Source organism: Seriola aureovittata, chromosome 1 (genome assembly GCF_021018895.1).
Source record: "Seriola aureovittata isolate HTS-2021-v1 ecotype China chromosome 1, ASM2101889v1, whole genome shotgun sequence".
Classification (NCBI taxonomy): Eukaryota; Metazoa; Chordata; class Actinopteri; order Carangiformes; family Carangidae; genus Seriola; species Seriola aureovittata.
In genome coordinates, this window is record NC_079364.1 from 24932818 (window position 1) to 24957408 (window position 24591).

The window sequence follows — 24591 nt, forward strand, 5'->3', positions numbered from 1 at the left end:
TAGACACTTGTAATCCACAGCGGATTATCATTATCATGATGACTATAAATACAGGCTTCCCACGGGCCAGATAAATCTGGAAAAGTCCTGAAATTTGAAGGATGATTTAAAATGATTACTTTTCAAGGTAATTAATCAGCAGAAATTCAACATGTTGTGATGGCAGAAAGGCATAGAAATCTGTAAGTACTCTGTTCAGTTTATTTATCTGTAGTTGAATGTGTACCGTATATTACTCCGATTCAGATGCAGTTCAAGTGACAGAGGGTGAAACTGCCTACTGGCCGTCCCCCTCAGTGTTGACTGCCAGGCTGAGGCGTCTGATCACAGCCTCCCAGCGCTACACCAAGAGCCGGCAGATCCTCCACATTCACCAGACTCAGTCTCAGTCCCAGCAGACCATGGTACTGTCTACTCCGCTCTGCCCACTGCCCCCCACACTCAACGACACCCTCAACCCCAAGATGGCTGCTAAGATTGAACGCCAACAAAGGTCAGAACAGAGCAAATCAATAGAATAAAATAGAAATGGATAAAACAGTGATAAAATTTAACTCTGACGCTTGGATCAGTAATTGTGAAAAGATTGTTGTCAGAATATATCATTCTAACATATATTATTGTCTATGTAAACCGTTGTTACAGTGTGAATGTTTTTTAATTCTTAGATGGACCAGACGAGAAGAAGCTGACTTCTATCGGGTGGTCTCCACTTTCGGCGTTGTTTTTGATCCAAACCTTGGCCAGTTCGACTGGACCAAGTTCAGGGCCATGGCTCGGCTGCACAAGAAGACTGACGAGAGCCTGCAGAAATACCTGTGTGCTTTCACCGCCATGTGCCGACGGGTGTGCCGCCTGCCTCCCAAAGAGGGAGGTAAGAATCATTCTGGCTTATTCACACATGAACACGCACATGCAGTGAAACCATTAGTCTTTATATACACCTGAAGTGAAGAGGTCTACGCACTCATAGAGAGAAGATATCAACATTTTGGTTTTGATGTTGAACAGCTGTCCACAGAAAGTCTTGCTATATAATGGCAATGCATGATAACACATAATTCATTACTAACATTATGCTTGTCAAATTCTTTTTTTCTGCTTTTTTTTCCACTAACAAATAAATTATATATGAAAACTTTGAATGTTAGCCATGGTATGATATGATATGGTGCTATCAGAGCATGGTGTATTATGCTTTGCCCGATGGCCTGATGTCACACAAATACTTTACTCAAGACGTTGTCATTAACATTGCATCAGGTGGTGTATATACTACATTTATACTTGGCTGTAAATGGTTTTACTCTGCAGAGAGGTCAGTAGCACCCTGGAAAACAGGCTTGCTCAGCAGTCCTGAGGTAGAGGGATTGATAAGGTTAATCATTTGTAGAAAGACAAATAGTGTCATGTTTAAACTCCTGGCACAAACAGGTCTTTGGGTTCTACCTGTAAAGGAGCCTTTATTTCCTCTCACACAGTCTCTCACACCTGCTTCTTCTTCTTTGTTCCAGACTCTGCGGTTGACCCGTCTCTGACCATCCAGCCCATCACAGAGGAGCGAGCGTCTCGTACCCTGTACAGAGTAGAGCTGCTTCGCCAGGTGAGGGAACAAGTCCTTCGACATTCGTTACTCTATGAGCGCCTGTCGTTGTGCCAGATGAGCTCTGACTTACCTGTCTGGTGGGAAGCCGGTACCCATGACCATGACCTGCTAATTGGTGCCGCCAAGCATGGTGTCAGCCGCACAGATTACCACATTCTGAGAGACCCTGAGCTCAGCTTCATGGCTGCCCAGCGCAACTACAGCCAAACAAAAGCTGCACAGCAGCAATCACGCTGCACATCCACCCCACTCCTACACCCTCCGCACCAGGCCACGGGCTCAGTGTTGACAGGCTCTCCGCTGCCTCCGGCAGCCCAGAGAGACACAGAGCCCTTTGGGGTTGTGCCCAAAGTGGAACCAGCCTCTGAGGGGGAGGAGAGCAGGGAGAAACAGGGCGAGAGCTGGAGCCCTCCTCGAGCACCAGCTACTCCCACAGGTCTGGAACAGAAGCCTGTTTCTGAGACACGGGACAGTGAGAGGCAGATGGTGGCAGCACGAACCAAACCACTCACACCCAACTCCTCTGAGAGGAAACCCAAGAAGGCCAGCAAGAGGGGCCGCAGGGAGGCCAGGCGTGGCTCAGAGTCTAACTCAGATGGCTCCTCTTCAAGCTCATCATCGCGGTCCTCCTCCTCTTCGTCATCTTCCTCTTCTTCCTCATCACATTCCGGGTCCAGCTCCTCCTCCTCTTCTTCGTCTTGCTCCTCTGGCTCTTCATCGTCGTCGTCCTCCTCCTCATCATCTTCTGACGACAGCGAAAGTGAGGGAGAGGAAGGGAAGAAGAAAGGTGAGTACTTAATGTGTAGGAGACAAAAACTTTTAGTATTTTCAAAAGTTTTGTTCAGGTCAGTCACATTTCAATGCATTAAAAACCAGCTAGGTTGTTGGAAAAAATCTACAGCTCTGTGGCTCTTTGGATTTTTAGGGCCGTGTTAATACTGAATAACCATGTTAAAATGTATCTGAGGAGGAGTCTTTAATGTCCGTCTCTGTGTGCTGTCACGTTGGCAGTGCCTGCAGCAACAAGTGTAAAGGGCTTCGATGAGGACAGTGTGGCATCTCTGAGCACTACACAGGATGAAACACAAGACACCCATGTCGCTGAGAACGGCATCACCAACAACTCCTCGCATCCTTTACAGGGAGGAGGATACATGCTCGCTGCATCCTACTGGCCAAAGGTGAATTACTGCACATCTGTTCTATCCAATCCATCAATGCCAAATGAGTCTCATCAACGCCAATGTTCCTGTAGCTATTCAGTAGTATTTTATCATCAAATATAACAAATATTTGTCTATGTCTATTAGTTTCCATGATTTTAAGTTAAGAAAAAAAAATCTGAAAACTTGCAGCATGGTTGTGGGCAACAGGGAAATCTTGAGTTTGAACGTGCTGGTCATCTGTGCTGTTGTTTGTTTAGGATCGCGTGATTATCAACCGCCTGGACAGTATCTGCCAGGCAGTGCTAAAGGGCAAGTGGCCAGGAACACGTCGGGTCTACGAACCTGGAGGTGCAGTGGCCTCCTTCTACACCACCAAGCTGCTGGACAATGCCAACAGCCTGTGCGAGGACCCCTCTGCCTCACCACAGGGGTCAAAGGTGACCAAGCATGTTGCAGAAAACAAGGAGTTCTCAGTAAAACTCAACGATGTATGTTGATTTCTCCCTTCCTCCCCTCCTCCCTCTGCTTCGCCCTAATCGTAGGATCCTACCACTTCTGCTGCCATGACCGGTGTTAGCTGCCGTGTTCAGCATGTTTCTCTGGTTTTCTTCCGTCTTTCCTTTGGGTATGATTAGTGGTTTTGACTGCCTGGCAGGAGAAGAGATTAATTTAATAGCAGCCTTTCTCTCTTTTCCCACACACTCTATTTGAATTGGGCTCTGAGGCCGTGATTACATCAGGACAAATCACTCAGTCATGAGAATATAATAAGGTTCAGTTTGAAGACTCTCTAGACTGGAGGGGTCTTGCTTATAATCTAACTGAAATGTAGACCATGGCTGTGGGTGTTCTCTAATGTGCTTCTAGGCAATGTGGCAATTAACTTGGCAGGCTTGAGGCTCACTTCAGTTTATTCCTTGCTTCTGTGTTGCTTTTTGATAAGTCTATTTTTCCAAATTTTTTTACTATCACAGATCCTCCAAACACCTGCTGCTTGTTTCCTTTAAAATCTGGACTTTATATGCTGACAGCAGCTATCTCTTCGGCATGGCTTCCCAGTACACTCCAAACTATGAACAGACTTTACCCACTGCCCTGCTAGCCACTACTCACTGTGTGTCCATTTGTTCCAATACTACTAACAAGAAAATACCTGAACAATATTTGCTGTTGTTATAAGAATTTCTTACAAATGAGATGATCATTTATTATCTAAATTTAAATTACTTTATGATCCTTTAATTACGTAAAAAGGCAGAGAAAGCTTCCATGTGTCTTAAACAATCTGGGAAGGAACAAAAAAAATTAAGTGTAACCTTTCTCCTTGTTTATAAATCTGTATGTTTGCCTCTTGACTATTTTTCTGCACTTGTCTCACACTCTTTTGCGTCTCTCTATAGCAGGAGGGAGGTCTGAAGCTGACCTTCCAGAAACAGGGTCTTCCTCTGAAGAGGCCCCTGGAATCTGAAGAGGGCCCCCAGGCCCAGCAGCAGTACCTGGCCCGGCTTCATGAGCTGCAGAGCGCCTCGGACACAGGCCTGACTGATATCACCAAGCCTCAGTGCAGCTTTCAGACTGGTATGTTTATTCAAAATGCAGTGATACCATAAGACCTGTGCATACAGTATATTTTGAGATTAAGCTATCCTGTTTTCCTTTACCACCACTAGATGGCAGCAAAGTGTAGTTTTGGTGACTAAAGGACGGCATTAGTCCTCTTCCCTTTTTTACAGAATAGAAAATGTGTGTATTCAGTCTAAATCATTGAGCCTTTGATCTTTTAAACAGTAAAAAAAAAAAGCCCAATTTCAGTGTGAGAGTGGACGTGGCTGAAATTTAAGACCGTTTCCAGATGTGTCTTCAAGCTTCATTTCATTTAAATGAGGCTTCATGTGTGACACAGTAGTTCACAGTTAACAGCTGGTTCCTCTGATATGCCTCCAGGTCTTACTGGTCAGATGAGGTTGAATGGAGTAGTGGATGGCCAACCGGTGATTAAGAAGCGAAGGGGAAGGAGGAAGAACGTAGAGGGGATGGACCTGCTCTTTATGAACAGGAGTAGAGTCCCTGCAGTTCCTGATCAGGTAAGCAGATTTCTTTTGTTTCTTGTTTTTGCAAAGACAGGAGCATGTGGCATAATACAGGTTTATGGATCCTAGAAAATAAGAGATAGAAGCACAAAGGAAAGATCTAGAGCTATATATGTCCATAATGTTTCATTTTCCAATTGTGTATTTAATAGGAAGTAATAGTATTCTAAATGTTAAACGCTGCTCTGTGTCCTTGTATATCCAGGTGCCTCCAGGGTGGGGTGGTATTGGCCAGGTGGGTGTGGCTGCAGCCTCTGCACCAGGCTACAGCCAGAGCTCAGCTCAGGTCCCGGCAGACACAGAGAGCAGGGTCCCAGTCATCAACCTCAAAGACGGCACCCGGCTTGCTGGGGATGACGCCCCTAGGAGGAAAGATCTAGAACAGTGGCTAAAAGAGCATCCAGGCTTTGTAGCAGACACAGGAGCCTTCATCCCCGTGAGTCCTTTTTTCCTGTCTTCTCATCATAAGTTATTAATAAAAAAAAAAAATTAAAAAAAGGTGCATGTTTAACCAAAAAAAAACTTTTGAATTTTTTATTAAAGATTTGTTTATAGATACATATTTAGATTTCATGGAATAAATATGCTGTACATTTATAGAGAAGTGTTTGTATGCAGGTGTTAAACAGATATGCAGAACTAGTAAACTAATAACTAGTTTTTGCAGAAAATTCCCTGCCGTTAGACATTTTCTTTTGACATAAGTATTTTTCCATTCCATATTCAGGGTGTAAATAAGATGCAAATGCAGTTCCACTTCCAGGATGGTCGGCCAAAGCAGAAGAGGCACCGCTGTAGGAACCCCAACAAGATCGATGTCAACAGCCTGACAGGAGAGGAGAGGGTCCAAATCATCAACAGGAGAAATGCACGCAAGGTGTGTTTGTGTTTCAGTGTGCTATTAAAATGCTATATATTGAGGAGACACAAAAATTGTTCTTTCCTCAAAATGTGAAAATTTAAAATCAGAATCATCCTCTCAAAAGCAGCCTTTAATGGCTCATAAACTTGCTTTCAAAAATGTGTACCTCTGTTTTTAATGATTGGACAATACATGCTGTAGCTCTCACATCCAAATGTTGGACATGTCTTACTATAATAATAATCTGATACTCGACATGCATGTATGTACAGTACTTGCTGAAAAATGTCATGCATAAATAACATTTAACTATATTTTAATCTTCAGTTGGGTTGATAGAGTGTAATTTATGCAGCTGAGGTAACTGTGTGTGTAACTGTTGGGATCATGTTGCCCGTCATCTTTTCTGCAGGTTGGTGGAGCCTTTGCTCCTCCTCTGAAGGATCTGTGCCGGTTCCTTCAGGAGAACCCAGAGTACGGCGTCCCACCTGAATGGGCGGATGTGGTCAAACAGTCGGTGAGTCATAAAGTAACGGATGAATCACATCAAAACTGTGACAGGAACATGTCACATCAAGGAAGGCCATTTTAACAGTGTCGATAACACACTCGGGTTATTAGGTATATTTGGTTATTAGGTGCTCGTAGCTAAAACAAATGTAATTTAATATCCTACTTGATGAGGGTTATAACCTGTTTAAGAGAGGTGTTGATTCAACTACATGATCATTTTGGAGTTTGTGGTGCTGTTGAACAGAATTGGGTTAAACTGAGGTGTTTCTAATATTTTGTATATCAAAGAGGGAATTTTCAACAAAAACTGAACATTATAACCTGATCATGAATGTAGAATTAGTATTAGATTGCATTTGTTTTAGGTAGGTGTACTTAATAAACTAGCAGTGAATATGTATACCAATGAGCCAAAGCATTATGACCATTCACAGATTAAGCAAATAATGTTGATTATTTTGAATCAATGGCACATATCAATGTCTGGAATATAGTAGACAGCAGGTTAACAATCACTACTTATAGTCAACATGTTGGATGTGGGGGAAATGGGTAGGTGTAAAAACCTGAGCAACTTTGACAAGGGCCAAATTATTGTGGCAATATGACCTCACCGAAATTGGAAGTTTTGTTTGGTGCTCCCGATCAGCAGTGGTGAGTACCTACTGACAGTGGTCCAAGGAGGGGCAAACCACAAATGAAGGCTATCCCATCTGGGCCGAGCTGACAGGCTACTACACCTCAAGTCACAGGAAGTTTTAATGATGGTTACAGGAGGAATGTTTCACAACACACATCCCTGCTTATGCGGCTACATAGCCACAGACCGATTAGAGTGGCCATGATGATCATGTTTTGACTCATCAGTGTATGTTTACCCCACTGTTATTACATGCACTGTGATATGTTTCATGAATAATCTTTGGCTATGCTGTGTAAAACTGCTAACGCTGTGTTTACGTCCTATGTTTCATCCAGGGTTACCTCCCAGAGAGTATGTTTGACAGGATCCTGACTGGACCCATCGTTCCTGAGGAGGTGAGTAGGCGTGGACGTCGACCTAAGAATCCTCTGGCCAAGGCGGCAGCGGCGGCGGCAGCGGCAGCACCCAACACAGCAGCCTCTGCCCTCGGTCTGAACCCCCTGCTGGCCAACGGCCTCCTCTCTGGAATGGACCTCACCAGCCTGCAGGCCTTCCAGCAAAACCTCCAGAGCTTACAGTCCCTGCAGCTCACCGCAGGCCTGATGGGGCTGCCGTCCGATGCTAGCAACCTGGCTGCAAGCAACCTAGCTGCCATGTTTCCCATGATGCTGTCTGGTATGGCTGGATTGCCAAACCTTCTTGGCATGAGCAGCTTGCTTGGGAAGCCTGCTCAGGAGGGCACAGGAAGCTCGGAGGAAAAGACAAAGGGAACCACCAGCGGTGCAACAGGAGAGCCGTCTGCCTCTAAAGCCCCTTCTCACACCTCAGACACCAAAGGAGAAAGGACAGAGGGCTCGAACGCGACTCCTTCCTCAACTTCCAGCTCCAGTTCCTCTGCCACCGCCCCACAAAGTGCTTCAGCTGCCTCTGCAGCCTCCAGTCACCCACTGTCTCTTAACCCCTTGTTACTCTCCAGTATGCTTTACCCAGGGATGCTTCTCACTCCAGGCCTTAACCTTCCTGTGTCTGCCACACAGCCGCAGAGCTCAAACAGTGACCCCACCCTTCCTCCTGCTCCTCTTCCTCCTCAGCCTGCAGCCTCCAAGTCATCGCCAAGGGAGACAGAGCAGCCAGCAGCAGAGAAGGACGGAGAGGAGGAGGATGAGGCGTTAGAAGAGGCTTTGGACGAAGAAGAAGAAGAGGAGGAAGAGTCAGCAGAACAAAAAGAGAACAGTGGTCCTGAAGGTTCGGGGAAAGCCGAGTCATCTTCATCAGAGTCTGGGAGCTCTTCCTCATCCTCAGATGATTCAGACTCCAGTGATGAGGACTGAGCCTATGAATATATAATTATAAATTTATTTATGTATTGCCTAGAAATGTATACATATATTCACATATATATGGATTTTCCAGCACTTATGTTGCGATCGATTTCTTTACATGTAAATACAAGAACTAACTAAAATGTTGTGTAATAAAGACGACAAAAACCTCAAAAAAAGAAAAAAAGAAAAAACTGACTTAAAAGGAACTGAAATAAAATTTCAGTGTTTGTTCACAAGGTACAGTCTTGTTTTGAGACATTTTGCATGTCAGACTTTAGTAGATTTCTGAACTCTGTGAACTTGTACCACACGATTATGTACAATTGCAACAAAAAAGGCATTATTGTAATTATGTCAGGATTTAATTTTATTAAAAAAGTGAAACTACATCAACATGCTCGTTGAGCTGTACTATTAATATATTTTGATTGTTGGGGGTTGGGGGAATGACACTTGACAAACACTTTGGTTTCTCTTGTAAATATTCAGTACTTTTACAGGTTCGTTGACACTTATGCTTTGCAGATCATACGTTGGATATGTCAGCAATAACTTGGGCAGCTAATGAATGTCACTGAAGCTGTAGATTCTCTGTCTGCCATGTTCCACCCTAGTGCACAACTCACGCAGCCTCACCTACCTGTCACTTGGTTCATTTCCTACATTTGTTCCTCATCCATTTTGGAGACAGAATTATCTGAAGCCCCTTCTTTAATATCGCTTCATTTTGGGGGAAATCTGTATAAGTATTATTTTATTCAATCAAGAACATAAGCTTAAATCCTTCAAAATGGATCATTATTTAATTCTGTGATATGTTTTGAGGTTTCATCTTTCACATGGATATCTTCATTTTCACCATCACCTTACAAACATGTTCCAACATGTCCAAGGCGCACTTTAGCTACCCACAGTAGGCATACATGTTCACTTGCACGTCTGTTGATTTTATTTTTATTTTTTTTCCAGTGTCAGAGTCTAACAAACTCTTTGAGCTGTGGGAACAGAAAAACAACCTTTTACTGTGTGCCAAAAACTGCCCTTTGACCCTCTGAGGTCCTGACAGAGTTTTGTGGTCTCTGTTTAGTAGAGAAGTTCAGGATTCTTGACGACATGGATATTATTACTACAGCCCCGGCGTATTTGACTGCATCTTACCTCAACTGTGCTCAATGGATTGGCTTCACTGTGCAAATGTACATGTGCATGGGTGTGTTTTCGTGCTGTCCATGTACACAGTGTCCTTGTCTGCTGGAATGTGTGTGTCAGAGGCCTTTTTCTTTTTTCTTTTTTTTTTTACTTAGAGCTTCCACTGTGTTTTGTTTGGCTGGGCTGCTCCTCTCACCTGGTATCTACTGCTTCCATAACTTCCCAATCTGAATGTTGTGCATTGAGGAGGGGGGCCTTGTAAGCTATGACTAGTGGAAACCACATTACAAGTGTTTTTGACCTTTTGAACACCACTCATTACAAATTTGGAGGAAATTTTCATGTTGCATGACCACCTGTCTACCAAAGTCTTACAGAAGTTACACGGCACAAGCACAAAATAGTTCAAGTCCTGGCTAAGATTGTAGTAATTGTCATCGTCTTTGAGTATTAAATTTTACACAGTGCCAGATGGGCTAGCTTTAGGAAGGGCTCAATAATAGCAGCTTGTGTCGCTGGAAGTTTGCAGCGTTGTGTGTATTTCACTTCGTCCTCGACTCTGTTCTGCTGATGAATGGAGCTTCAGCTAGATGTAGAAGTGCCCTTATCCTGTACCTCACTCTCTCATTCAACTTCTGTCTGACAAAGCAACCTGCTCAGATTCCTGCTCCATGCTCGTGCATTTTGTTCATCATCGCTGTACATGTTCATTTTAAGCTGTAACACTGGAGTTCACTCAAGCCGAAGTACCTTTTGTAATTTTCTCGAGCACAACAGTGCTTGCTCTAGGACTGCTGTTACACAGTGGACTGTTAGATACACATTTCAAAAATAATTTCTGAGGTGAGGTCTTTGTTTGGACGGGGGGGGGGGGGCAGAGCGCTCCTCCTGTGCTGGAGAAACCCACTGAAATAACTCAGTCTGTTTAGTTCTTACGTATTGCTGTAGCATTGTTCTTTGGTAGGTTAAACCATGAACAACCCCACGGTCTGAACACAAAGACTTAAGACATGTCTGAGTTCTGATGTTGCTTTAAATTGGTTTTCTTGTATGCCTGTTATATATATATATATAGACCTCATCATGGGTTTGCTTGCAATGCAATTGCATTTTTGTTTTGATTTTTTTTATTATATTACTACTAACAGTACGGTATTTTTCTATGTCTGAGCAATGAACTTAAACATGCCACTGTCATTTTGTATATCTGCACCTCTGCTCTCTTTAAACTTGTAGTGCCCTTATGCAAACACCCAGCCATTGCTACTTCTGCTGTAGGTGACTGAACTAATGAATTTTGCTACTTTTTGTTGCCCCACAGTGATGGGTTGATGGGTTGATGACTGTGCTGAGCCTCTTTAGGACACAAATGGCAAAAATGGTAGACATAAGATTGGGGTTTTTGCTTTACTATTGCTATTCTCTTTTTTTTTCCCTCAGTTGTACTGTACAAGGACTCCCAAAGCACTGCTAGTGCAAGAGAAGCAGTGTTAAACCTGCGACACACACACACACACACACACACACACACACCTACACACACACAATGACCAATATGCAAGAGGAATGACAAAACACACTACTGCTGTACAGGGAGGTTTTCGTTCAGTTTTCATACATGTAATCACTGAGATGACAAAACTAGCATCATTGGTTTTGTATTTTTATTTCAAGCTTGATAATATCCTAAATGTCACCCTGGTCAGTTTTTGTCTTGTTTTTTTTCTTTCATTGGAAAAGTTGTAATATTTGCAAGTTGTGGTCTGTGTAGTCAAAATAATTCTTTATGTAGTGCAGGAAAACGCGTCTTAAAAGTCATTTGTAATTTATTGGATTACTTTCTATGAAGTTCTATAGAGGAAATTGAGGTTTAATTATTTTTATTAAACATATTCTTCTGACTATCCATAAAGTGTGCCTTTGCCTGTTGCTTTGTCTGGGGAACTTATTCAAGACATCATCAATACCAGGAACTTTCTGGCACTTTTTCTCCTCTGAACAGCTGAACACTTTCCTCACATCTGTACACTTATTGTTCTACTCAAAGTGACATTGTTCAGGTCAGGGAACAAACCTTTCTTCTTATAGTGGCACAAAATAAACTGTATCCGCTTCATTCTAGCCAATTGAACCCTTTACTGTAGCAATTCTTTTCTCCTTCCTCCCTACTTTTCTTAGTTAAGATAGTCCCTTTTTAATCAAAGTGCTAAAGTTACAAACCGGACGACACTATTTACTAATATGAAATAAATATTCAAAGTACAAGTAGTGACATGAAGCACTGTAGGGTTCTTTCAGTGCTACTTAGAGCCACTGTAACTGCACATCGACCACATAAGTACTACATGAAAAAAACTTTTTCTTGACAAATGTTGTTTATCCACTAACTCTTAAATGTGTCTAGAGTCACATCAGTGGTTAATGTTAACACATTGTTTGCACAGTATGTTGGCAGCTTCTTATTACAGTGCTGGATAAAGGATCTGTTGAACTTTTTTCCAGTTTTCTTTGCCAGCATTCTCAGGTTGGTAAGCTTGTGCTTGAAAAATCCAGTGTCTTGTAAGAAGTCAGTACATTAACAGTTATAAAGTTAAAACAAAGGGTTAACAGGTTTGTCCTCTCTACTGTAAGTCCTCCATTCCTCCTCTGGGTGGCACTTAGAGTAAGTCACCACCACTGCTCAGTGCTTATCATAGCAACCAGACACAGATGACAAGTTGGGGCTTGTCTGCTGACAGAGGCCAATGGGCTGAACTTCCTCAAGCTGCAGAGCAGCAGGTTGCCCGTACTAAACCATGCTGCACCTCTCCACTGCTACCAGCCGGACATCAGAGAAACACACGGGGGACTCTTAGACCAGCAGACCCTTAGTCTGGCTCCTGAAACCTCATCATAACCCGGTAAGTAACCTGTTCATGAGTTGCTACAGGCAGTCAAACGTTTAACATAGACGAAATGACATGCAATACAACTGCCATGAAATGTCAGCTGACAGTTCCAATCAAAACGTAACACTGACATCATCTACTTCTGTATAAGCTTTGACTAAAAGCTGCAGGACAGACAGACCCTCCAAATTCAGTAGGTGACTATGTTAAATAGCTCGATTGGCAAGGACTCGATGCACTGAACAATAAAGTTTATTGATGATCAAAAACAAAATGAATCCATAAATCGTCACTTTGTCACTTGTTTACCACGTGTCTGAAAGTGAAAGTAAGGCCTAGTTTGATTTAACTTGTCAGCGAAGGCCAGTCTGGAGGAAACAGGAAATGGGTGTGACCCAAATAAATTGGAGACAGATTAAACATTTTTTATAATGCATATTGATTTGTGATTTGTTACAAAGTTTCCAGCCAAATCAAAATACCAAACACACATAATATATATCTATATATATATATATATATATATGTATATGTATATAAAAATATATATAATGCACTGACAAGTTGTTTTATATGTGTCATCAAAGACAAAAGACGGAGTGAGATAGTCAATGAAGCATAACAGATTTAGGCAAGTCAGAAAATAAATGTTTTAGTCCAGTTTATAACTTTCCTCTACTGCTGACAGACTTTCCTGTGTCCTCCACTTTCCGGCACTCATTTGTAACGGCACATAGTATCGATCTGGTGTCAAAGGAGGATAAACACTTCAGACTTTTTAGTGCATGGGCAGGGCCTGGAGGTACAACAGGCTACAGTATGATTCATTTGTACGAGGAGCTGCATGCAAACTGATACTTCCAAGTTCCTGTTTCTCAGTATTAGTTGTAGGTGTTGTCTTACTTCAGCGAAATGTTTGGTCTCACACCTGCAGCTGTGGAAATGAGTCGGAGAGAATAAGTACAAGTTTTTCTTGTCATTTACCCTACAGTTCTCCCTCCACACGGACCATACTGTAGACAGACCAGACACTGGTTACTTTAAGTCTGTTAGAGGTATCTTTTATAAATGTACCAGTCCTGCTTCTCTCTCTCCGCTTTGTTTCTTATTTTAGTGACTAAGCTGACTCTTGCAGTGGAAAAACCTGGCGTTAGACCAACAGCTGAAGAACCTATGACCTCATTTGAACCCAAAATGATTTAAACAATGAAATGGAATGGAGAGATAAAAGAATCTAGATAAATGAGCTGCAATAATGATCAATAAATAATGATCAATAAATAATGCCATTAACAGTTTTATCGAGATCAGCACCAGATAAAAAAAGCCCTTATCTTGGAAATGTTTCAAGATAAATGAATGATTTGGGATTAAACCTCTCAATTGAGCATTAAAACAAATGTCAGAAAAAAATTATGGGCAACTATTTTGATAACTGATTAACAGTTTGAGTAAGAAATAATAATACCGAACATTACCTAACACCAGCTGTTCTGTGGGGATTTTCAGCTTTTCTGTGTTCTAAATAATAAATAATAGAATATCTATATTTCAGACTGTAGGTCAGTGTAGTATTTTCTGACAATTTATAAATCAAATGATATATCTCTTTATCAAGAAGATATTTTTGATAATGATATAATATCCTCTGAGTTTTGAATACAACAGAGTAGAGATGTGTGTATTTAGAGTGTTTCAGCTCTGAGGCCACTTTTTCCCTCGACATAAATGCTAATTCCTGAAGTGTGTTGTTGGTGAGAATCCCAGCCTGTGTGTGAGTGGACTGGGGCATGTTTACAGTTAAAATAAAAAAAGTCAGGTCAGCTGTTTAAAATAGACAGCTAAACTGACTAACTTTTCCAACATATCCTAAAGAAAGAAAATAACTGGCAGGCTCAGACATTTGGAAATATCTTCTTTTTTTTTTTTTTTAAAGAAGAAGTCTGAAGACGTGATGGACTGGCAATTATCAGGTTAACCGTCACAAAATAAGTTCAAGTTCATTTGCCACAAAGCCATGCTGTTTCTCTGAAATGGTGTCCAACCCCATATAGACTTACAAGATATTACAGGGATTAGTGGCAAAAACTATAAAAATAAAACACACATTGTAAACCAAAATGAATTATGATAAAGACACACAATCACTGTTCAATCCTTCCCCACCTTCTGTATCATACTTCTATCTGCTTCCTTTTTACAATCTGTCAACTTCTGTTTTTGTTCTCTGTATCTCTCTCTCTCTCACACACACACACATCTCTCTCTCTCTCTCTCTCTCACATACTCTCACACACACACACACACACACGCACACACACGCACACACACGCACGCACACACACGCACACACCTATCACCACGTCATCTGCATACACTGTAGACAGAGGTCTGTCTGCCTCAGTGAGGATAGTTACCCAGAATGATAAACGGCACATGTGGGAATCATTAGAGGAACAGAGTTTCCATTCAGGCAGGAGAGTGAACACACACACTGATTGAAGTGGTTGAGGTAGAGCAGGGTCCTCTACCAGTGGATGAAGGAGTGTTAAAATCTTTTGCTTAAGTAATAGTACCAACAGGCCTACAACATTGTAAAAATACCCTGTTGTAACACTTGTAACACTGTAAAAGTGTTACAACAGGGTAAGAGAGATGACGCATGACCTCTGTGTCTACATCACACGCAATCATTTTTCATACAATCTGGTACAAAAACTCCATAAATGGAAGCTGGAAAAGAACATAACTCAGTCAGTTCAGCCTAAAATGATCTCACTTGCTGTTGTCCTCTTAATGCTGTTGTTGAGTCCGTGGACTGGAACGTGCACTGTCACGATAGGCTTAGTCTTTGTTTAATTATTCTCGTTGCTTGCCACAGAAACAAATGTTCTCTGGCATCTAAAATATTCCTCTTGTTGCACGCTCAACATGACAGCTCAGTCAACAGTCACCATTTTCTAACTGACTAAACAGTAAACTTTAGAAATGTATAAGTGGCCTGCCAGGGTGATGCTGTAGTCCATGTTTGTGAAGTTAACAGTAGCTAGTAGCATCTTTTAACAGTTACATTTTTTTTTTCATTTTCTACCCAAACTCCAGGCTAGAAGGAATAGTTTTACATTTTGAGAAAAATGTTTCCTCACTTTCTTTTTGAGTTTGATCAGAAGATTGATGCCCCTCTTATTTCTTTACACTAGATGTAAAGCTACAGCTAGCAGGGGGTTAGCTGCAATGACAAGCTCGATCTGTAGCATACTTTTAAAAGGAAACTCAAGACCTATCTTTTCAATCTGGCACAGCCTAGCTCTGTCCAAAGCCCAAAGACATACCTGCTAACACCTCTAATCTATATTAAATAACAAGTTTTTTTTTTTTTACGTATGCAAACAGGAATGTAAAAAACATGAAAGTGGTATCTCTTCTAGCCCAGGGAAGTAAGAAAATAAGTGTATCTCCCAAAATTTCAAGCTATGGGAAGGTTTTTCAGAAAACTATGAGTGATATCACAGACACCACCTTCATGTCTTTTACAGTCTGTGGTTTTGGTGCAGGAAACTGTTTTTAGAGGCAGTTCATTTAATAAGCATGACTGTTTTCATTTGGCCTAGTTTCTTATAAAGTGGTATTAGACTGAATGAAAATAAGACATTTATATCCAACCATTTATCCATTTATTTCTCTATTTTTATGAATAATTTAAGTCGTTTAATGACTTAAGTTATTGATTGTACTGTCCTGCAGTGTTTTCTGTGCCCTGATCGTCTCTTAGTGTTTCCTATCTAGGTGTCCATTCCTGCTCTGACTCTCATCCTGGGCAAGTGTGAAGGTCACCATGGCAACCGAGCCTCAGGGCAAACCGCAAAAGCCAAGGTTTGGCCCGAGTGACCGCCTGATCACTATGTTCAGGTTAGTGCTACAGACTCACAGTATTACTCATACCGTGGCCATTTTGTTTGTCTTATCTGTACAGATTATGTTATTATACAGCAAAAACTGGCTCACACACACTATAACTGTTTATTACAATAAACTGCAACAGTTTTGAGATATTTTATCAGTGTCACATCGTCTTTGTTGAGAGCACTGTCTCTGTAGTATTACTGCAATATTACTCTACCTAATTCTTACATGCTTGCAAGGTTTTGTCACTTACCATAAAAAGGGCTACTCACCGTTTTGAACATCTGGTGTGTTATTGGTAAAGGGTACAAAGGGTGGGGTTTGCATAGAGACAAAGTTCTGTTTCACTATGTGTAAACATTTAGTTGAGGTTTTGGTGCACTTTAAATTCTTTGAGTTCATGGCCTTGTATTTCCTTTTCAAGCGTTTTCCAACAAACAACTCCAGTACATTTTTTTATCCTGGTCCCATTCCTGCTTTGATTCCTCTGATTCAGGGCCTGCTCCAGAGATCCAACCGAGGCAGTTAAAGCGAGACTAAAACGTATGCTGCACATGTTTCTGCTACACCACTGGGGCAATGTGGGAAATGAGACCAAAGGTATGTGAAGATATTCAATGATTTAACAATTGGAAGAGGAGAAAGTCACTTAAATGTTGGAGGTGGATGCATTATGAAGCCACTCCACTTCATGGAAACCGTGTTACCTTATGTTCAATATTTCTGGAGGACAGAGGTTAATGGCCATCACAGTATTACTAGTTTATAGCCTAGATTTTTATCATGGGCAATGGCAAGATTGCCCAGATAGATACGCAACAGACCACATTTATGACCAGAATATTCACTTGTACTATCAGAAGCAACAATGTGCCTTTGAGCAAGTCAAGAAACCCCTGTCTACTCACATACAGAGCCTTATATCCCCTCGTGATTAGAGAGCAGGTTATTTTATAGCAATAGGTATCAAACTTGTGACTGACACATGTCACTTATAATCCATGTGATATTGTTCACAGAGATGGCAGTAAAGTGTTGCTGTGAGGCCTCGGTCTGGTATTACAAGATCCTGGAGAAGTTGGTCAGTCAAGAGAGGAAAAGGCTGGCAGTCAGTGACATCTCAGTGAGTGTACTGCCCTCCTGTGGCCACATCTTGAATTGCTGTTGAGGTTTTGTTCCCACCAGGGGCACCATATGAACAATCACAAAGTGGTACAGCATGCGTCACTACATGTTTATATACCTCTTGAGCCTTTTTAAAATCAAAGTTTTGATCTCTATTGATTGTTTTTTACATTTTTGTTTTGAAGTAAAACACCTGTGATGTGCATGTGTTTGCTGCAGGGCATCTTGGAGATTGATCTGATCCAGTGCTGTCTGGTGGCCTGTTGTCTAGAGATTAGCATCTGCTCCAACCGTCTACCATGTGATTTCCCTCTGCTCCTTCAGATCTTAAAGATGGAACCATACCACTTCTGGAGGGTGTGTTTCCCAGCTTGTTAACTTGATTTATATTGTATGCATACAGTTTGTGTATACCTGTATGTGTGCACATGTTTAGAGAGTAGAGAGTGGCAGTCCCACACCTTTTTGCAGATAGTTTAGCATCTGATCTGGGATTTGAATCAGCGACAAAAAAAAGAGTGACAGCCATGCCCCCGCTGACTTTGACAGTTGCTTTCCTGTGCTGTGACAGGTGATTGAGCTGGTTCTGCGTGCTGATGCGGGATTGCCTCACACTGTTGTCAGACACCTCGCCCAAATGGAACACAAAGTTCTGGAGAGCTTGGCCTGGACCAGCAACTCACCGCTGTGGGAGGAAATCAGAGCCAACGAGGGCCATCTGCCTACCTGCCAACAGGTTGGCAAGAGCACACAAAAACTCTTTACCTGGCATCAGGGGGTTATTTAAGATTTTATACTCAAGGTTCTCTCAAGGTGACATTAATTTCTGAGTAAGATTAAATTACAAATATGATTACATTTTTTCTTTCGTTGGAACAGTATGACTGTGGATCATTATCAACACATCAAAAGTGCTACCGTATTTCTTTACATTTGCTCATTTGGTAGATGCTTTTATCCAAAGCAACTTACAAGTGAGGGACAAACACAACACAAAAGCTTCAGTGCCATAGTAGACCTTGGTGTAAATACTAAGTACTACGTCTATTCAATAAGCTGAAGTGCAAGAAGATCAGGTATAGAAGTGCATTGAAAGTGCATAGTAAGTGCTTGTCAGGCAGGTTAGGGTGTTAGAGGTGTTAGGAGAGGAAGTGCTCTCAGAAGACGAGTCATCAAGAGATTCTTTAAGATACAGAGGGGCGCCTCTGCTCTGATAGCGTTTAGTAGCTGGTTCCACCATCGCGGGGAACCACAAGCGAGAAAAGCCTGGACTGTTCAGACTGAGACTGCCTTGTGTGCAGGGAGGTCAATACCAGGCGACAGTCCTTGGAGGAGCATAAGCCTGTATGACGGAGTTCAAGTAGATGGGTTCAGGCCTAGAAGTCAGTCTGACGGTAAGCAATAGTGCCTTGAATTTGATTCGGGAAACCATAGGCAGTCAGTTGAGGTCAATGCCCTTTTAGGCTGATCAAAGACCAGACACACTGCCGCATTCTGGACCATCTGCAGTAGCAGTAGTTGAAGCACACATATGTGGCTTTAATGTGAGCTTTGTGTCATATGTAGGTGACGCCTCCTGCATGGCTTGAGGATCCAAAGAAAAAAGACTTGCAACCTGACCCAAACCTACCAGGAGGTATAAACCGTGTATTAAATGTCTTCTTTCATTACATTATTGTTGTAATTCTATCACATTTAACACACTATTAATACATTTCTCAATTTATTACACTCTTTAATTGCAAATTGGTTACAGTATTCTGACTATCGATTGACTGATCAGTTCTGTTCTTGACAGTGGATGTCATTTTGAAAGCTGACCTTTCTGCCGGCACTGACCAACAGAGTTCCCCATCAGCTGTAAACAGGCCCCAGGGGAGCAGCTCCCTCCATCTGTTTGCTCGCAAGGTCAGTTGATCTACCACACCAAAACAGGCCGTTAGTGTGTAAAATGATATTCTGTTCCATGGCTCCAAATAACAGTTACCATATGTTTCTTGTGGTGATGTTTTCTTTTTGCCTCAGGTTTACAGCTTGATGGGCAGACGTCTCAGGGAGCTGTGCTCCACACTGGACATTTCTGATGAGCTGCGGTTGAAGATCTGGACCTGTTTTGAGTACTCCCTGGTCCACTGCACCCACCTCATGGTAGACCGTCACCTGGACCAAATGCTCATGTGTGCCATCTACATTATGGCTAAGGTGGGCTTTAATATATCTAAGGGAGGTCTCAGCATTTATAATGATCATAAACATTGGGTATATATGCAGGGATTTCCTTTGCAAGTGTCTGTGTTTAGGGGCTATTATGAGGGCAAGAAATATATATTTTTTTAAAAAGAACCAAACAAGTTTTTAAAGGTTAACCTAGTTTACAATACACTTTGAAATTTGTCTGACTGTTGTGGTATGCTGTCCTGATGTGGTAAATTTCACCTGCATGAACCCATGCAGATGTTTTTGGCAAGGCAGACAATGTTGGTGTTGATCATGTGACAACGGGTTGGAAATACAACAAAAAATATAATAGGCTTGTTGTAATTCAGTAACTTCACATTCTCACATACCTACTGCATATTTCTTTTCATTGATGATGCAATAATGTTGATTTATTAATATCTCCACTGTCAAAATAAGGAGCACAGTGAAAACACCAATTACTTTCTCTTTTATTTGTTCTGCTATTACACTGTCACCCGTTACAGTGTGTTCAGTACTGATCAATGTCATTATCTCACTGTAAGAACTGACTTGGTTGACTTTGTATTATTAAACATATTGTATTAGTATTAAAGGACATCTTAAAGAGACTCGCAATATAACAATAACAATTATATTGTTATATTATAACAATATAAAATATCAGATGCAGCACGTTTTCCTTTAATAACAACCTACAAACATAATCAATGATTAACTTATGGTTATTTGCTTTTACAGATTACCAAGGTGGAGATACCCTTTAAGCGCATAATGAAATGCTACAAGTCTCAGCCACACACCAGTAAAAGTGTAAGTGTTTTTTCTAGGTTATTCCTGTTATCTCTTAAGTATACAAGTGGATCAGCTCTGAATTAACAAAATATAGGATACGACTGTTAGAACTGCATCCCAAGCCATGTGACAATCAGTCTCGTAATCAGATGTAAACAGTAGACAAATCTGTTGAGTGTGTTTGAGGTTGTGTTGTGTGTTATGGCTACATTAGTTATATTCATGTACAGACTGTTTCTGTCCTCAGGTCTGCAAAAACGTGCTGATTTCAGGAAGAGACATGGAAAATGCTCCCACTGAAAACAACAGTAAGATGCCCTTTAGTAAAAAAAAATTGAATAAATGCATGTGGAAGTAACTATGGAATTAGCACATCCTCCGATTACCAAGAGATAAACCAGTCAGCAAGGTTGACATGAGATAGTAAAATACAGTATGGTACAGGGCAATCGGAATTACACAGATTTACAAATACACGTCAACATAAATATAATAAATATACTGTAATTGTGCCTGTTTATTTAGCCTTTGAGTTACTAATGGATTGTTTTACTTGAGATTTCTAATAGGGCATAAACAATGCTAATTTGGTAACAGATAAGACTTGCTTTGACTTTGTTATTGCAGTGACATAGATCCGCCCTGTTTGCCCAAATGAAACACTTAGTCTTTCACTGCCACAGGAAAACAAGTTGATTAATTAAACCCGTGATTAAAGCACAAATTGCCTCATAAACATCAGCAAATCCTGCTGTACATCAGAGGCTTGACTCACCAACATCAATAGCATTTTGTGCATATTTCTTGGCACATTGATTAAAAATGCTAATTTTCCTTTATCTATGTCGCCACCATGTTACCTTTAACTGAACCTCCTCTTTATACAGCAAATCTATGGTCAGCCATAAGTCATGTATTAGGTAGCCGGAGAGCAATTCTTCATTGCATACAAAAATGGGACACATAAAGTAACCACAATAATTTAAAACATATTACTTACATGATATCAGTAATGATGTAATTTCAAGATTAGGAGTGATTTATTTTATTAAATATATGATTGCTTACAGATTATGGAGACCACAGCAACAGCATCCCAACTCCCAACACACCGTCAACACATTATCCAGGACCCTCTGAGGAGCAGAGGGGCAATCTTATCTACTTTTACAACCAGGTCTACACGACCAAGATGCAGCATTTCGCCAAGCAGTTTGCCCCGACCTCTGAGGTAAATGAACCATTTCAGCTGACCAAACAGAACAAGAGGAGAAGGTCACAAGCTGAGGTCCCAAAATGTTGTAATATACTGTAATACTTTATCTCTTAAGACTGGATTTTCTAACACAAGCTGTGTGACTTTTTTGCAGGGTGATACTCCTCCTTTGTCTCCATACCCCCAACCGATGAAAGCATCTCCTAACAGACACCAGTTGTGCAGAAGCCCCTCCATCTATCTTTCCCCATTCAACCCTGAAACCATCTCACCTCGCACAACCGGGCTGTGCTACTATTTCAACTCAAGTCCTCCGGAGGTCTGTCTAAGGATATGTTTGTCATTGTTATCTTGAAATTATATCACTCTGTGCGCGATTGTGACTGAAGATTTCCCTCCTGTTTTCACAGCGTCTGCGTGAGATCAACAACATGATCAAAACAGGCAGGTCACCCAACAGGCGAGGGTATGTGGTATCACTGAGCGAGGAGGAGGAGGAGGAAGGAGAAGATGGCCCTTCAGCAAAAAGGCTTCGTTTGGATGATCAGTCGGCCTGGCAGAGACGATTGAGGAACGTGGTGAACGATCGTGTCACGACAAGGAACCAGGACCAGCCATCTCCAGTTAAAAAACCTAACCTGCACTAAAGCAGAGAGGAGCATGAAGTCTCTCTCTGCTCCTGTTTCTGAAACTGTAACAACAGTGTCAGGAGTCAGAGGAAAAGCACCGAGCAGCTTTGTCTGCCTATCTGTTAAGAATTCCTTGGGGCCAAGTTCTTTGTCAGCTCAAAGTGTTGTCTGCAGTCTGAGCTAAAATTACACCTTTTTTGCTCTGCACTATTTTTGACACCAACGATACCGTCAAGGTGTCCTTGACTAAGGCACTTAACCTCCAGCTCATTGGCCAATGGTAGAAGATTGTGGTCGTACAGGGCAGCTCCCAGGTGGAGGTGTACGGTGTTGTGTGAATTTGAAGTGGGACATGGCTGCAAAGTGCTCAGTTGACTTTCTGTTGGTAAATAAAAAGGGGGCAGTTAAAACTGCTTTCTTGAATATTTTTAAAAAATTTAAAGAGCTGGTGAAATAGTGAAACATGATTTTTTTAGTTCCTCACAGGAATAAAGTTTGAGTGTTAGCATTAAAACTATTCAGACAGATTTGTGAAACTAAAATAGATCTGTTTGACTAATGCCTTCACACCCCATCATCTCAGCCAGCTAGTACTGTTTTTAACTGTTTCACTGTTTTCATCAGCCTATCAGTCAAAAAAATTGTAGTGGACATTTATTAAAGTGCCATTTTCATGTTCATCTGTTGAACAGACTCTATATTATGTTATTATTAAACATGTGTGTATATACAAGCACTATTTGTGACATCACAACTTGTTTGGAAGCCAATCATGGTCCAGTATTAAACTTAAACAAGTGTTATTGATATGGAAATACATATATTTTTTTTTGTGCATATTCATATATTCTGGACTTTTCTAACTAGATAATTAAAGATAGGAGTGTGTCAATGTTCAATGAAATATATTTTATATGTCTGGGATCTAATAAACTGGAAAAAACAACTGTCCAGTGTAATAAGTCTTGTAAGAGTTGAAACTGTACAATGGCAGTCAGAAAAAAATATCCAGGGCTCTCTGATTATATATGTGAAACTAAAAATCCTTTATTTATATATGGACACACCAATAAGTTTCAACTCACAGAGTCCTCATCAGGGCATGTCTGGTATCTTTTTAAAAGAAGGGAAAGTGAAATACTTTCCATGTATTCTTAAAAGAGTCACCGTGAACAATTTTATTAAAGCAATCAGTGACAAATAAAAGAAAATGGTCTTCTTTAAAATTATTATTAATTAGCAACCCCTGAATTCTAAGTTCATAATTCAGAATATCTTCAAAATTGATGCAAATGAACACATTTTCTAATATAATAACCAGAATACAAATGTACACAAAATGTACCCCAGACACACTTATTGGAATGAAAATAGTTCCACGAAAAAAAAAACAAGATAAGACTCACTTTTGTTTAAGTCTCAGTCTTCACATGGCTTGAATTGAGCAGTGAATGATGGTTTTACAGCATAAAAAAGGATGTGACACTAAGAAGAAACTCAATGACAGAAGTCTGCGATTGAGGAAAAAACAGCCACAGCTGGTTCATGAGAAATGAAATGAAACCCATAAGGAAAAGAGCAGCCTTCCTACAGTAAAACATGGTACAGGTTCTATCATGCTGTGGTGCTGATTTGCTGCTGAATGATGAAATCAGAGGATTACCAAGACATTTTAGAGTGAAATGTGTCACCCAATGTCAGAAAACTAGGTTTGAGGCGAACGTCTTGGGTCTTTCAGCAGAACAACGGCCCAAAGCACGCAGCAGCCCAAAAGAATGGTTGAAAAGGAAAAGATGTTTTAAACTGGCCACTAATGAGTCCTGACCTAAATCACACCTTTGGGGAGAGCTGAAATCTGCCATTGCTAAAAGGACTCCTGCAAACTTAAAAGAGCATGAACATATAGCAATGGAAGAGAAACTACCAGCAGATAGGTGTAAGAAGCTTGTAGATGGCTTCATGAAACGCTGCAACCAAATATTAATGAATGATGTCCCAAAATTGTGTCCGTATGCGTTTGTATTTCTATTATTTCACATTATGAAAGTGTTTTTCTTTTGTTCTTTTAATATTCTGGTACAAAATTTATAGATAGATATTCTGAATTATGCACTTGAAGTTGAAGGGTGACAATAATTTTGACCAGGACAAAATTATTCCTGTCTGTTTAACATTCTTCATTAAATCATTCTCTGTATTCTGTTGAATTTCCTCTTACATGGAAGTTTCTCCCATTTCCACACAGGATCTGTGCAGCTCAGGCAGTGACCATCGGGTTCTTGGAAACATCTCAGAGATGATCAAGAGAAATGGAAAGCACCTGAGCTGAATTTCAGCTATCATAGCAAAGGGTCTGAATACTTATGTCACTTTGATATTTAATGTTTTGGTTTTATAAAAATTTGACAGTAATTTTCTGAATAAATAGTAGTTGCATTCTTCTTTCTCATTCCACCCTCATACAAAGCTGTGTATCTACCAA

The 24591-nt window shown here is 41.0% G+C and overlaps 2 protein-coding genes across 8 annotated transcripts in view; both read left to right on the forward strand.

Annotated features, from left to right (window-relative positions):
• Positions 1–8594, forward strand: part of chd9 (chromodomain helicase DNA binding protein 9) — a 68066-nt gene extending 59472 nt beyond the window's left edge. For 4 of the 6 annotated variants that reach the window (XM_056380597.1, XM_056380590.1, XM_056380606.1 and 1 more), the window contains 11 exons: positions 247–493; positions 669–874; positions 1515–2393; positions 2618–2787; positions 3030–3260; positions 4173–4350; positions 4717–4856; positions 5068–5298; positions 5590–5739; positions 6137–6241; positions 7216–8594. In XM_056380597.1, the coding sequence (XP_056236572.1) occupies positions 247–493; positions 669–874; positions 1515–2393; positions 2618–2787; positions 3030–3260; positions 4173–4350; positions 4717–4856; positions 5068–5298; positions 5590–5739; positions 6137–6241; positions 7216–8211 (3533 nt within the window). In that variant the 3' untranslated portion in view covers positions 8212–8594. The remainder of the gene's footprint in view (positions 1–246; positions 494–668; positions 875–1514; positions 2394–2617; positions 2788–3029; positions 3261–4172; positions 4351–4716; positions 4857–5067; positions 5299–5589; positions 5740–6136; positions 6242–7215) is intronic. The other 2 variants (XM_056380616.1, XM_056380623.1) reach the window with 2 other exon arrangements.
• A 3468-nt stretch (positions 8595–12062) lies between these two features.
• LOC130164076 (retinoblastoma-like protein 2) lies at positions 12063–23055 on the forward strand. 2 transcript variants are annotated; one of them, XM_056369713.1, is made up of 14 exons: positions 12063–12254; positions 16015–16151; positions 16642–16745; positions 17165–17268; positions 17490–17627; positions 17842–18006; positions 18837–18906; positions 19069–19178; positions 19296–19472; positions 20211–20282; positions 20512–20572; positions 21335–21495; positions 21635–21799; positions 21891–23055. In XM_056369713.1, exons 2-14 carry the CDS (start codon positions 16078–16080, stop codon positions 22125–22127), a joined length of 1638 nt encoding a protein of 545 aa, XP_056225688.1. In that variant the 5' UTR covers positions 12063–12254; positions 16015–16077; the 3' UTR covers positions 22128–23055. The 2 variants fall into 2 exon arrangements, with proteins under 2 accessions (XP_056225688.1, XP_056224902.1); XM_056368927.1 differs by having other exon boundaries at positions 16029–16151.
• The last annotated feature ends 1536 nt before the right edge of the window (positions 23056–24591 follow it).

Bases quoted from the DNA above. Each gene is read 5' to 3' on its own strand.
- LOC130164076 (XM_056369713.1), top strand. From the start codon at position 16,078: ATGGCAACCGAGCCTCAGGGCAAACCGCAAAAGCCAAGGTTTGGCCCG. The intron at 20,573-21,334 runs GTAAGATGCCCT...GATTGCTTACAG, and splicing joins TGCTCCCACTGAAAACAACA to ATTATGGAGACCACAGCAAC. The intron at 21,800-21,890 runs GTCTGTCTAAGG...CTGTTTTCACAG, and splicing joins TCAACTCAAGTCCTCCGGAG to CGTCTGCGTGAGATCAACAA.